The sequence below is a fragment of the Labrus bergylta genome, chromosome 22, assembly GCF_963930695.1.
Source record: "Labrus bergylta chromosome 22, fLabBer1.1, whole genome shotgun sequence".
Taxonomy (NCBI): domain Eukaryota; kingdom Metazoa; phylum Chordata; class Actinopteri; order Labriformes; family Labridae; genus Labrus; species Labrus bergylta.
The window spans coordinates 573,441-585,627 of NC_089216.1; the positions used below are offsets into that span (position 1 = coordinate 573,441).

Below are 12,187 nucleotides of genomic sequence, written 5' to 3' on the forward strand. Positions count from 1 at the left end.
ACTCTGGTGTAAATAAATAAATCACCTGAAGGACTCTGGTGTAAATAACTCACCTGAAGGACCCTGGTGTAAATAAATAAATCACCTGAAGGACTCTGGTGTAAATAACTCACCTGAAGGACTCTGGTGTAAATAAATAACTCACCTGAAGGACTCTGGTGTAAATAAATAAATCACCTGAAGGACTCTGGTGTAAATAAATAAATCACCTGAAGGACTCTGGTGTAAATAAATAAATCACCTGAAGGACTCTGGTGTAAATAAATAAATCACCTGAAGGACTCTGGTGTAAATAAATAAATCACCTGAAGGACTCTGGTGTAAATAAATAAATCACCTGAAGGACTCTGGTGTAAATAAATAAATCACCTGAAGGACTCTGGTGTAAATAAATAAATCACCTGAAGGACTCTGGTGTAAATAAATAAATCACCTGAAGGACTCTGGTGTAAATAAATAAATCACCTGAAGGACTCTGGTGTAAATAAATAACTCACCTGAAGGACTCTGGTGTAAATAAATAAATCACCTGAAGGACTCTGGTGTAAATAACTCACCTGAAGGACTCTGGTGTAAATAAATAAATCACCTGAAGGACTCTGGTGTAAATAACTCACCTGAAGGACTCTGGTGTAAATAAATAAATCACCTGTCAGTCAGACCGCCTCACTTTGGAAAAAGTCCTTTAATGTTTTTGGCTCTTCGGTGGAATCAACATTTTATAATCTTCTTCTTTAAGGTCAGACGTTCATCAACAGTTATTATTGTTCAACATCTCACGAGGCCTCGTGTTCACCTGGCATTATTTCAGAGAAGAGCTGCTCGCTCGTCCGTCCTGTCTCCATGGCAACAGTCTGTTGATAACACTCGCTGTATGAGCGACGCTGCTCCGTTACTTTTTACTTAAGTTTTATATTTGAAATCGTTTATTTCCTGATCAGAGACGGAGCGAGGAGGACGAGGGGACGAGACTAAACTACGGGGAATATCAAACATTTGGAAAAGAGCGGCGGTGATGTCAACAGCACCTTTCTGAAACGTTGAAAGATTTTCAACTTGAGCGCTCAGAGCGACTGAAGAAAAAAGGCGGAGCTTTTTCTTCTTGCAGCCGCTTTCTGCTGAGTACAACGGAGGATTAGGGCCATGTTAAAAAAATATTTTTACATTTCGAGATTAAACTTGTAAATTTAAAAACTTTTAATCTCTAAATTAATCTCTTTTTTTTTTTTTTTTAACATCCCTAATCCTCCGTCGTAGCTGAGAGCGCTCTCTACTCAATGAGAACAACTGACAGAAGACGCTGGCGCTCAGAATAAAAATGCCAGGTGGACACGAGGCCGACAGTTCTTCATATTCACATTATTATTTAATCTTTTTACTTTCTGCTCAGACGTTCAACAGTTTGATTTACTTTGCAGATCCCTCGCTTGAAAGTAAACACGAGCGAAACGCCCAAAATCAGAACGACCTTTAAAATGAAAAATATGAAGACAAACATGAATCTCTCATCAGGAAAACTTAACAGCTGCGCTCCTTACAAACAGTTTGAAAGAACGCCATGAGCCACGGCGAGGACACATTTAAAATCAACACAATTTATCTGAATTCAAAATCGTTACAAATGTAAAAAAAAAAAAAAAAAAAAAAAATCAGTTTTCTTTTTTATATTTATCCATCAAGTCTGTAAAATGTTTGTAGTGTCTTTATTTTAGGCGTGTGTGTGTTTTCCAGAAGTCGCCGGTTGAGTGTTCATCGGCGAGCGACTGAGAGTCTGAACGGGCGGCGTGGGAGGAGTTCGAGTTGCAGTGGTTTTCAACAGACAAGGTGCGATTGTCTTCGGCGGCGAGCTCAGAGTTCATCTTCAAGCGAGAGTCGGCGGAGGGTTTCTGATCGTCGGCGTTGAGCCGTCGGTCCGAGGATGGATCGAAGCGGTTTGAAGGTTTCAAATCCAGGTGGAGGTCGGCGTGGAGGTCGGCGTCCGGTCGGGACAGGGAACTGTTTTTTCTCGGTTGTGGCGTGAAGTCGGGGGAGGATGACGGCGTGCGGTTCAAGTGTCCGTCCATCAGTTCTCCGCCCGAGCCAGACAGATGTTCGTTAGCGGATGCAACATGGCGGCTGAAGCCACGGGTTGGCAATCGGTCCTCCTGATTGGCTGTTGACAACGCACGCACTTTGGAAGCTGCGCTGGAAGAGAGAAGGTCAACGGGAGAGGACCTGCCGCTAGCACCTGTCGTTGTTGTTAGCACGGTGCTAACGCCAGAGGGTGACGCTCTGTCTGACGAGTTCTCGCCAACGGGTGTCGAGGCTTTGTGGCGTGACGTGGCGTTTGGGTTGCCTCCCGAGAAAACGCCACGACCTGCTGCCGTTTCCTCTGCGACATGACGGAGGTTAAGGGGCGGTACCTGACAGGAGGCGGAGTCAGTGTGACCAACCTTCTCTTCGGACCGGGCACTTTTAGCCGAATGCAAATCAACGGGAGCGAAAGAATTCACGGGACGCACATCGACCGGAGATCGACGACCAAGAGGAACGTCGTTACGGGTGGCGTGCGACTTTGACGGACAAACAGAGTTAAAGTCGTGACGCGGTACAAAATGAGCACTTGTGGAACTTCTTCCAGACGCAGAAGAAGAGTCAACGGGAGGTTTGTCGCTCGTGGAGTGGATACCAACGTTCAAAGCTCCGCCTCCTGGAGGAGGAGCTAAAGGGAAGTCTACCAGTGCTGCGTTGCTGCCCGTAGAGGGTGTGAGAGCGCTCGTGAAACGCCTCTTCAGTGTTGAAATGGGCGGGATGGTCTCTGAACTAATGTGGGAGGTGGGAGGAGCCTGAGACTTTCCCCCCGCGGGGTCTCCAGGGGCGGTGGGGAGCAGGTGCGGGCTCGAAGCGTCTTTGTGTTTTAAAGGCGGCGGCGTGTTCCTGTTGTGCGACATAACAGGACTAGCTTGTTTCAGGAGGCGGGGCATGTCCGCGCCCTCCTCTCTGACCCGCCCCTCGAGAGGAGGCGGCGAGGCATCGGAGGCGCTGCACGCTGGCACTTTGATCTCGTTAGACGGTTGCGCCTCTGAGAGATCGGGGACCGCACGGGGACCGTCCCGGTTCGATTGATCCATCAAACGCTTTTTCTTCCTGGCGTCCGATGAGCTGTTTGGTTTCAAGTTAGAAGAAGCGATTCCCTTCAGGTCGTTGAGGATGGTCGCTAGAAGGCGTGAGTCCGAGGGCAAGTCTTCAGCGACTCTTTCCTGAGTTAAGTCTGGAGTTCTGGGAGCGTCGCCCGCCGCTGGCCCCGCCTCTCTCTTTAACCCGTTATCATCATCCGAGGCCGGCGCCGACCCGCTCTCTTCAACTTTCTCCACGTCCACCTCCCCCTCGCTGCTGTCGCTGTGGTCGATGGCGATGGGACCCTCAGCCTGGGACCGTCCCGCCCACTCCGTCTCCGACCCGTCAGTTCCTTGGTCCAGGATGTCGGCGGGGAGCTCTCCGAATTCTGCATTCAGGGCTCCGCCCACCCCGGCAGAATGCATCAGAGGGAGAGGCGGGAGGTCGGAGAAGTCGACCGTCTGCTGGCTGCTGAGCGGACTGCTGCTGCTGCTGTCCACGTTGTTGTTGTTGTTGACGTCGTCGTGGCTGCTGTTGCTGTCGAGGGTGATGATGACCGGAGAGCTGAGAGACGGAGAGAGACGAGGAAACTTTGAGAACGACCACATGTTGAAATCTGTTAATGATCCATAGAATCTGAATCCTCAGAAATCCGTTTAATTTACGACCCTCTGAAGTCACTAAGGACAAAAACTGATATAAAAAGATATCAAACATTGAATAATTAGCAGGAAATGATAATTATTCAATGTTTGGTAGTTTTGAGCAGGGCTGGAGTTGATTAAGAGATTTATGCAGAAAAAAGAAGAAAAAAATATCAATCTGTTCTATTTTTAGATCAGTTTTTTGGAAGTGGACATGTTTGTCCTCAGTGACTTCAGAGGGTAGTAAACATGTTTCAGTGATCTATTGATTTATTAAAAAACTAAAATGTTCATTCCAAAATGTGTCAAGAGAGAAACTTTCTTATAAAATGTGTTCCATATGTGCTAACAGACAAAATGATGACCAGATGAAGAGGAGACATTTGACCACATGGACAGAAATGTCCATCATGAGTCATGAGGGTTAAAGTGGTTTTCAGTGTTTGAGGAATAATTCATATTTAAAACAAAGACTTTCCAGTCATCTGTTGGGTCCTCTCTCTCTCTCTCTCTCTCTCTCTCTCTCTCTCTCTCTCTCTCTCTCTCTCTCTCTCTGTCTCTGTCTCTGGCAGGTTGCCCCCTGCTGGCTGAGAGAGGAACAGCTGTGTGGCTGCACAGTTTAGTACCTGCTGTGTTGTGTCTGGCGTTGTCGTTTCCTGCGGCGTCTGCGTGCAGCGGGTTGCGTGGCGTTGGATGCGTTGATGGTCCCCTCGTAGACGATCTCCACGCTGGGACTCCGGTCGTCTCGGCGCCTCCTGCTGGAGGACAAACAGGAGACGAGATTCAGCACACAAACAAAAGAACGTCTTTATTTTAAGGACTAAAAGTGTCTCTCACCCGTCTCCCCCGCTCGCCCTTTGAGCGCCCGTCCTCCCTCTCTCTCTCCTCCTCCCTCTCCGTGTCCTCTCCTTCTCACGGCGCTCCCTCCTCTTCTCGCTACACGGGCCGCCGCTGCTCGGCCTCCACGTGGGGTCCTTGTCGTCGCTGTCCAGGTGTCGGCTTTTGTACTTCCTCTTCCCGCCGGGTTTCTCCCCGTGGTGAGTGAGGGAGGGGGTCAGCGGCGTCTGTGAGGAGAGCGGTGGCGAGGAGGAAGAGGAGGAGGAGGGTGAAGAGATGGAGGAGGTGAGAGGGGACACCTGGGAGCAGTGATAGCTCCAGGTGGAGTCCGGCGGGCTGGGTGGCGAGCTGGAGTCGGCGCTCGAGTGAAACGGCGAGGGTGAGCGCGAGGGCTGACGCATCAAGGCGGGATAAATGGAACGGTTCGGGTTGTAGAGGGTCCCGCTTTTCCTCCGCCCCTCCCTCCCTGATGTTGTTTTTCTCCTCTTTCTCCTCCTCTTCTCCCTCACCTCCTCGCTTCCTTTCCGCTTCCCGTCTTTCTCCCGCCGCCGCTCGCCATCTCCGGGCGTGGCGGGGCTGAGCGAGCACACGGAGTTTCTGCTCCTCTCCGAGCTGCCCGACCACGAGCGAAGCCTCCCCGCCTCGCCGTCCTTCAGCCTGTCCTCCTGCTCGTCTCCGCAGGTCACTGACGAGGAGGGAGGGATTGTGGGTACATAGGGGAGGGGAGGAGTCAAGGAGGTGAGGGGAGGAGTCAAGGAGGTGAGGGGAGGATGCTCCTCTTTGGTCTCCTTCTTCATCTCCTCGTCCTCGGTGTCAGACGAGAGCTGCACCAGCTCCGGCGTCCGCTCCGCTATCGGCTTCTTGTACCCGACGATCAGACACTCCTCCACGTCCCCCTCCCGCTTCTCTCCTCCCTCATCATTGGCCGCTTCCTGGGGGGCGGGGCTGAACGACAGCGAGGAGAGCGAACACGGCGGCTCGGCGGTGGAGTAGGAGGGGCCCGGCGTCTCGTCGTCCCACGCCGACAGGCTGAGGCAGCTTCCTGTTTGGATGACATCATCATGGGCGTCTCCCTCCGCCCTTCCTCCCGCCAGCCCCTCCTCTTCCTCCTCGCCCTCCGAGATGGCGATGACGGAGCTGCTGTCCGAGGAGCTGCTCGTTCCGTCCAGCTCTAACGTGGCCTCCGGCGGCTCGTACGCCGCCTGCAGGTCGTAGTGTTCCAGGCTGAGCGGCGAGCGTGCGAAGCTGACCAGCTCGTGCAGGAAGTGATCCGTGCGGGCCAACAGGAAGGGACGCAGCTCTTCTTCTATGGTGGGCGTGTCCTCCAGGCCGTGGCGGGCGAGTCTCGCCATGATGATGCGTTGGACGATATCCACCAGTGATCCGTGCGCTCCGTACAGCACCGTCAGCTCCCGCCGCAGCCAGGGGCGGAGCCTGTTCAGATGGACGGGGTGTCTCCGGAAGCTCTCGGCTGTGATGTCACGCTGCTGTTGCCCCTGGTTACCGTTGACCCCCGCTACACCGCGGACCCGTATGCTGCAGCGGTAAAGCGCCCGACGGAAAGCAACAGTCTCTCTCTCCCTCAGCCGCCGCACGGTCCCGCCTTCTCGCTGCAGGCGCTGCCTCGCCGCCAAGCGAGTCATCAGCTGGCGTGATGCCCGATCAGTCGCCGCTAACGGAGCCGCCGCCCCCCCGAGTCCTGTCAGCCCCTCGAATATCACGCCACGCTCCGAGAGGTCGCCCCTGCCTCTCCTCCTTTGCTCCTCCGGCTCCTCCCCCTCCTCGCTGTCCTCGGCAACCACCGGAGAGACGGCGGCGGCGGGGTGAGGAAGAGGGGCGAGAGGAGGAGAGTCGAGGTACCACTCCCACACCCCCGCCCCCCCGCCCGCCGCCCCTCCCCTCTCTCTCCTCCGCCTCCTCGTGGTCGCCTCTCCTCTGTCCGCCCCTCGGTGCCTCCTCAACATCAGCCAATCCTGGTGGGCGTTCCGTGCAGCGGAAGCCATCGCTGCTACCATGGCGACAGTGGCGGCAACGCTGCTGTTGGCGGGCGCGGGGCGCGGCGTGTACTCCTTGAAGTCGTCCTCGGCGAGGACCGAGTGCAGGATGGAGGTGAAGGGCTGCTTGCAGAGCGGACACTCGGCCTTGTTGTGCGACCACTCCTGGATGCACGGGAAGCAGAAGCGATGGAGGCAGCGGTCCAGGTACGCCAGGTTGTTGAAGCGATCCAGACAGATCGGACACTTTGAGTCGGGCGACGCCTCCTCCGCCGCCATCACCGCCCGCGCCGAGGCAGAGGAGGAGGCGGCGGCGGTGGGAGGAGACGAAGAGGATGTGGTGGCAGCTGGTGGTGCAGCGCTGCCGTTGTTTTTCCTCCTGCCGCCTCGACCCCGGCTCTCTCTGCTCGCCTCCTCCTCCACGACCTGCCAAACGCCGCCGTCTGCAGCGGCGCCGGCACCTTCGGCTGCGTGGTCACGGCGACGCACGCGCAGTTTCATCCGCGTTGGCGCCATCACCTGGAAATACAGAGAAAACGGGACAGACCTTAAGACCAAGGTCGTTCTCATGAATACAGAAAGGAGCCGCTTCAGGACAGGAAGTTAAGTTCAGAAACAGGAAGTGGTTAGAGATCCCAAAGTGAGGTCAGACAGCTCAAAGGAACGGAAACAAAGGTCAGTGTGTGATGTCATCAGGTCAGTGTGTGATGTCATCAGGTCAGTGTGTGATGTCATGAGGTCAGTGTGTGATGTCATCAGGTCAGTGTGTGATGTCATCAGGTCAGTGTGTGATGTCATCAGGTCGGTGTGTGATGTCATCAGGTCAGTGTGTGATGTCATGAGGTCAGTGTGTGATGTCATGAGGTCAGTGTGTGATGTCATAAGGTCAATGTGTGATGTCATGAGGTCAGTGTGTGATGTCATGAGGTCAGTGTGTGATGTCATGAGGTCAGTGTGTGATGTCATGAGGTCAGTGTGTGATGTCATCAGGTCAGTGTGTGATGTCATCAGGTGTGTGATGTCATCAGGTGTGTGACTATAGGGACACTGCAGAGGACCTAAAGTCGACGACATAACTCGATGATTAAAATGTGTTCATTAAACGCTGAGGTTCATATTCTAGTAAATAAAAACAACAATATCGATTCCTGTGTGTTACCATGGCAACAAAAATTCCTAAAGACAACATCTTGTCTCCTGCTCAGACAGGTGAACAGGTGATGAGTCTCCTGCTCAGACAGGTGAACAGGTGATGTGTCTCCTGCTCAGACAGGTGAACAGGTGATGAGTCTCCTGCTCAGACAGGTGAACAGGTGATGTGTCTCCTGCTCAGACAGGTGAACAGGTGATGAGTCTCCTGCTCAGACAGGTGAACAGGTGATGTGTCTCCTGCTCAGCAGGTGAACAGGTGATGAGTCTCCTGCTCAGCAGGTGAACAGGTGATGTGTCTCCTGCTCAGACAGGTGAACAGGTGATGAGTCTCCTGCTCAGACAGGTGAACAGGTGATGAGTCTCCTGCTCAGCAGGTGAACAGGTGATGAGTCTCCTGCTCAGACAGGTGAACAGGTGATGAGTCTCCTGCTCAGCAGGTGAACAGGTGATGTGTCTCCTGCTCAGACAGGTGAACAGGTGATGAGTCTCCTGCTCAGCAGGTGAACAGGTGATGAGTCTCCTGCTCAGCAGGTGAACAGGTGATGAGTCTCCTGCTCAGCAGGTGAACAGGTGATGAGTCTCCTGCTCAGCAGGTGAACAGGTGATGAGTCTCCTGCTCAGACAGGTGAACAGGTGATGTGTCTCCTGCTCAGACAGGTGAACAGGTGATGAGTCTCCTGCTCAGCAGGTGAACAGGTGATGAGTCTCCTGCTCAGACAGGTGAACAGGTGATGTGTCTCCTGCTCAGCAGGTGAACAGGTGATGAGTCTCCTGCTCAGCAGGTGAACAGGTGATGAGTCTCCTGCTCAGACAGGTGAACAGGTGATGAGTCTCCTGCTCAGACAGGTGAACAGGTGATGTGTCTCCTGCTCAGCAGGTGAACAGGTGATGAGTCTCCTGCTCAGCAGGTGAACAGGTGATGTGTCTCCTGCTCAGACAGGTGAACAGGTGATGTGTCTCCTGCTCAGACAGGTGAACAGGTGATGTGTCTCCTGCTCAGCAGGTGAACAGGTGATGAGTCTCCTGCTCAGCAGGTGAACAGGTGATGAGTCTCCTGCTCAGCAGGTGAACAGGTGATGAGTCTCCTGCTCAGACAGGTGAACAGGTGATGAGTCTCCTGCTCAGCAGGTGAACAGGTGATGAGTCTCCTGCTCAGACAGGTGAACAGGTGATGAGTCTCCTGCTCAGCAGGTGAACAGGTGATGAGTCTCCTGCTCAGCAGGTGAACAGGTGATGTGTCTCCTGCTCAGACAGGTGAACAGGTGATGAGTCTCCTGCTCAGACAGGTGAACAGGTGATGTGTCTCCTGCTCAGCAGGTGAACAGGTGATGAGTCTCCTGCTCAGACAGGTGAACAGGTGATGAGTCTCCTGCTCAGACAGGTGAACAGGTGATGAGTCTCCTGCTCAGACAGGTGAACAGGTGATGAGTCTCCTGCTCAGCAGGTGAACAGGTGATGAGTCTCCTGCTCAGCAGGTGAACAGGTGATGTGTCTCCTGCTCACCTGTCTGATGCATTATGACGTGTTTTAAAGCTCTGATGCTGTTGGTTTGTTTCAAACATTTAATAAATCTCCTCATCTCTCTCATAAACAAAGAAACATAAACAAAGAAACATAAACAAAGAAACATAAACAAAGAAACATAAACAAAGAAACATAAACAAAGAAACATAAACAAAGAAACATAAACAAAGACAAACAGCTGCGCGAGGAGACGACACTGACGGCTGCTAATCTGTTAGCATGCTAACAGATTAGCATGCTAGCTGTTTACCTTCTCTATTCGCTCAGAACACCTTTATATAAAGGTGAACCACATCCGGGTGACGCAGGTAAGAACCAGCACTACTCTCTCTCTCAGGTATGATCGATAATGTGATCGACCACGCCCCCCGATGACACGGGAAGGCTGTCATCACAGTTAGCCTGCTAGCATGCTAACAGTGGTTAGCTTTCCGTACCTGAGCAGCAGAAGAAGACTCTCCGGGTCGCTCCGGGAGCTTCTCATCCGGGGTTTTTCTCCTCCTCCGGGCAGAGCCCCGCGCCGCCAGCGGCATCAACCGGTCCACCGGGCTGCGCCGCTCCGACCCGCTCAGACGTTTAGATCTCCCGGTAAACACGGAGACATTCGTGTCGCCCGAACCGACGATACACACAACTGAAGCGAGAACACCGCGGTGGCTGATGGGAAATAGAACATCTTTTTTTTTTTTTTTACAAAGATCGTTTAAAGCTGAGATGACTTACTCTGATCAAACATCCGAGTCTTTATTATGTTTTCATCGTAAAGACACGAGACTGAACCTCGACGTAAATAAAGCCGTAAAATACATTTAATGCAGTAAAAAGAAAAACATCGGGACCTGAAATCTGTCGTATTAAAGAAGGAAATAAATTGTGTTTTTTAAATAACTTTTTACTCAATCGGGAGCGATTTGGATAAAATAATGAACATTATTAAATAATGTCCAGAAAATAAGATGAGGTTCTTAAAATACCAGTGCAGAAATCATCATCTCTATACAGACGAGCGGCTGCACTGGGGGACGCAGCCTCATATATAAAAAGAAACAAGCAAAAAAATATATTTATATTCTGTTCTGTCGTCAGTAAGTTCGATGCCGTTAATATGATCGCTTTTGGACCACATCGTAGACAACCGGCTGCGTGGTGAACGTTTAAGTTCACGTACTTGTCCAACGCGTGTTACTTGAGGATTCCTCTAGAGGGAGCTCCACATAAATCACTTATAGATAATAAAATGCCATAGTTAAAGGCCGTATCCAAATTGTCAAGTACATACTCAATCTGTCAGTAGTCAGTACGTACTATCTGCTGTATACTGTTAGTACCTACTATCTGCTGTATACTGTTAGTACCTACTATCTGCTGTATACTGTTAGTACCTACTATCTGTGCTGTATACTGTTAGTACCTACTATCTGTGCTGTTTACTGTTAGTACCTACTATCTGCTGTATACTGTTAGTACCTACTATCTGCTGTATACTGTTAGTACCTACTATCTGCTGTATACTGTTAGTACCTACTATCTGCTGTATGCTGTTAGTACCTACTATCTGCTGTTTACTGTTAGTACCTACTATCTGCTGTATACTGTTAGTACCTACTATCTGCTGTATACTGTTAGTACCTACTATCTGCTGTATACTGTTAGTACCTACTATCTGCTGTATACTGTTAGTACCTACTATCTGCTGTTTACTGTTAGTACCTACTATCAGCTGTATACTGTTAGTACCTACTATCTGCTGTATACTGTTAGTACCTACTATCAGCTGTATACTGTTAGTACCTACTATCTGCTGTATACTGTTAGTACCTACTATCTGCTGTTTACTGTTAGTACCTACTATCTGCTGTTTACTGTTAGTACCTACTATCTGCTGTATACTGTTAGTACCTACTATCTGCTGTTTACTGTTAGTACCTACTATCTGCTGTATACTGTTAGTACCTACTATCTGCTGTTTACTGTTAGTACCTACTATCTGTTGTATACTGTTAGTACCTACTATCTGCTGTATACTGTTAGTACCTACTATCTGCTGTATACTGTTAGTACCTACTATCTGCTGTATACTGTTAGTACCTACTGTTCAGTATACACACACAGTAGGCAGATATTTGTTCCTACTTCTTCTGATTCATTCAGTATGGAAGTGACGTCTTTACGTTTCATTTAAGAGTAATGCCCATATACAGTCAGGTAAACAAACAACAATATCACAATGTAAATCAAGTAAAAGATTAAATAACTAAATAACATACAGTACATGAAGAACAAATGAAAGACAGTAATATACAGAATATAAAATAAACCAATAAAGACATTTAAATAGTTAAATCATTATTTAAATAGTTAAATCATTATTTAAATAGTGAAATCATTATTTAAATAATCATTATTTAAATAGTGACATCATTATTTAAACAGTTAAATCATTATTTAAATAGTTAAATCATTATTTAAATAGAGAAATCATTATTTAAATAGTTAAATCATTATTTAAATAGTGAACTCATTATTTAAATAGTGACATCATTATTTAAATAGTGACATCATTATTTAAACAGTTAAATCATTATTTAAATAGTTAAATCATTATTTAAATAGTGAAATCATTATTTAAATAGTGACATCATTATTTAAATAGAGAAATCATTATTTAAATAGAGAAATCATTATTTAAATAGTTAAATCATTATTTAAATAGTGACATCATTATTTAAATAGTGACATCATTATTTAAATAGTGAAATCATTATTTAAATAGTGACATCATTATTTAAATAGTGACATCATTATTTAAATAGTTAAATCATTATTTAAATAGTGACATCATTATTTAAATAGTTAAATCATTATTTAAATAGTGAAATCATTATTTAAATAGTTAAATCATTATTTAAATAGTTAAATCATTATTTAAATAGTTAAATC

At 48.8% G+C, this 12,187-nt stretch overlaps 1 protein-coding gene across 2 annotated transcripts; it reads right to left on the minus strand.

Annotated features, from left to right (window-relative positions):
• Nucleotides 1–666: 666 nt before the first annotated feature.
• LOC109975749 (E3 ubiquitin-protein ligase Topors-like) lies at nt 667–9,896 on the minus strand. 2 transcript variants are annotated; one of them, XM_065950573.1, is made up of 4 exons: nt 9,685–9,896; nt 4,578–7,090; nt 4,367–4,495; nt 667–3,660 (listed from the first exon to the last, which is right to left on the minus strand). In XM_065950573.1, the coding sequence occupies exons 1-4, from the start codon at nt 9,778–9,780 to the stop codon at nt 1,704–1,706; spliced, it is 4,695 nt and encodes a 1,564-aa protein (XP_065806645.1). In that variant the 5' UTR covers nt 9,781–9,896; the 3' UTR covers nt 667–1,703. The 2 variants fall into 2 exon arrangements, with proteins under 2 accessions (XP_065806645.1, XP_065806644.1); XM_065950572.1 differs by having other exon boundaries at nt 4,367–4,498; nt 9,685–9,895.
• Between the last annotated feature and the right edge of the window lie 2,291 nt (nt 9,897–12,187).

Bases quoted from the DNA above. Each gene is read 5' to 3' on its own strand.
- LOC109975749 (XM_065950572.1), bottom strand. From the start codon at position 9,780: ATGCCGCTGGCGGCGCGGGGCTCTGCCCGGAGGAGGAGAAAAACCCCG. The intron at 7,091-9,684 runs GTACGGAAAGCT...CTGTATTTCCAG, and splicing joins AGTCTTCTTCTGCTGCTCAG to GTGATGGCGCCAACGCGGAT. The intron at 3,661-4,366 runs GTACTAAACTGT...TCCGTCTCTCAG, and splicing joins CGCCAGACACAACACAGCAG to CTCTCCGGTCATCATCACCC.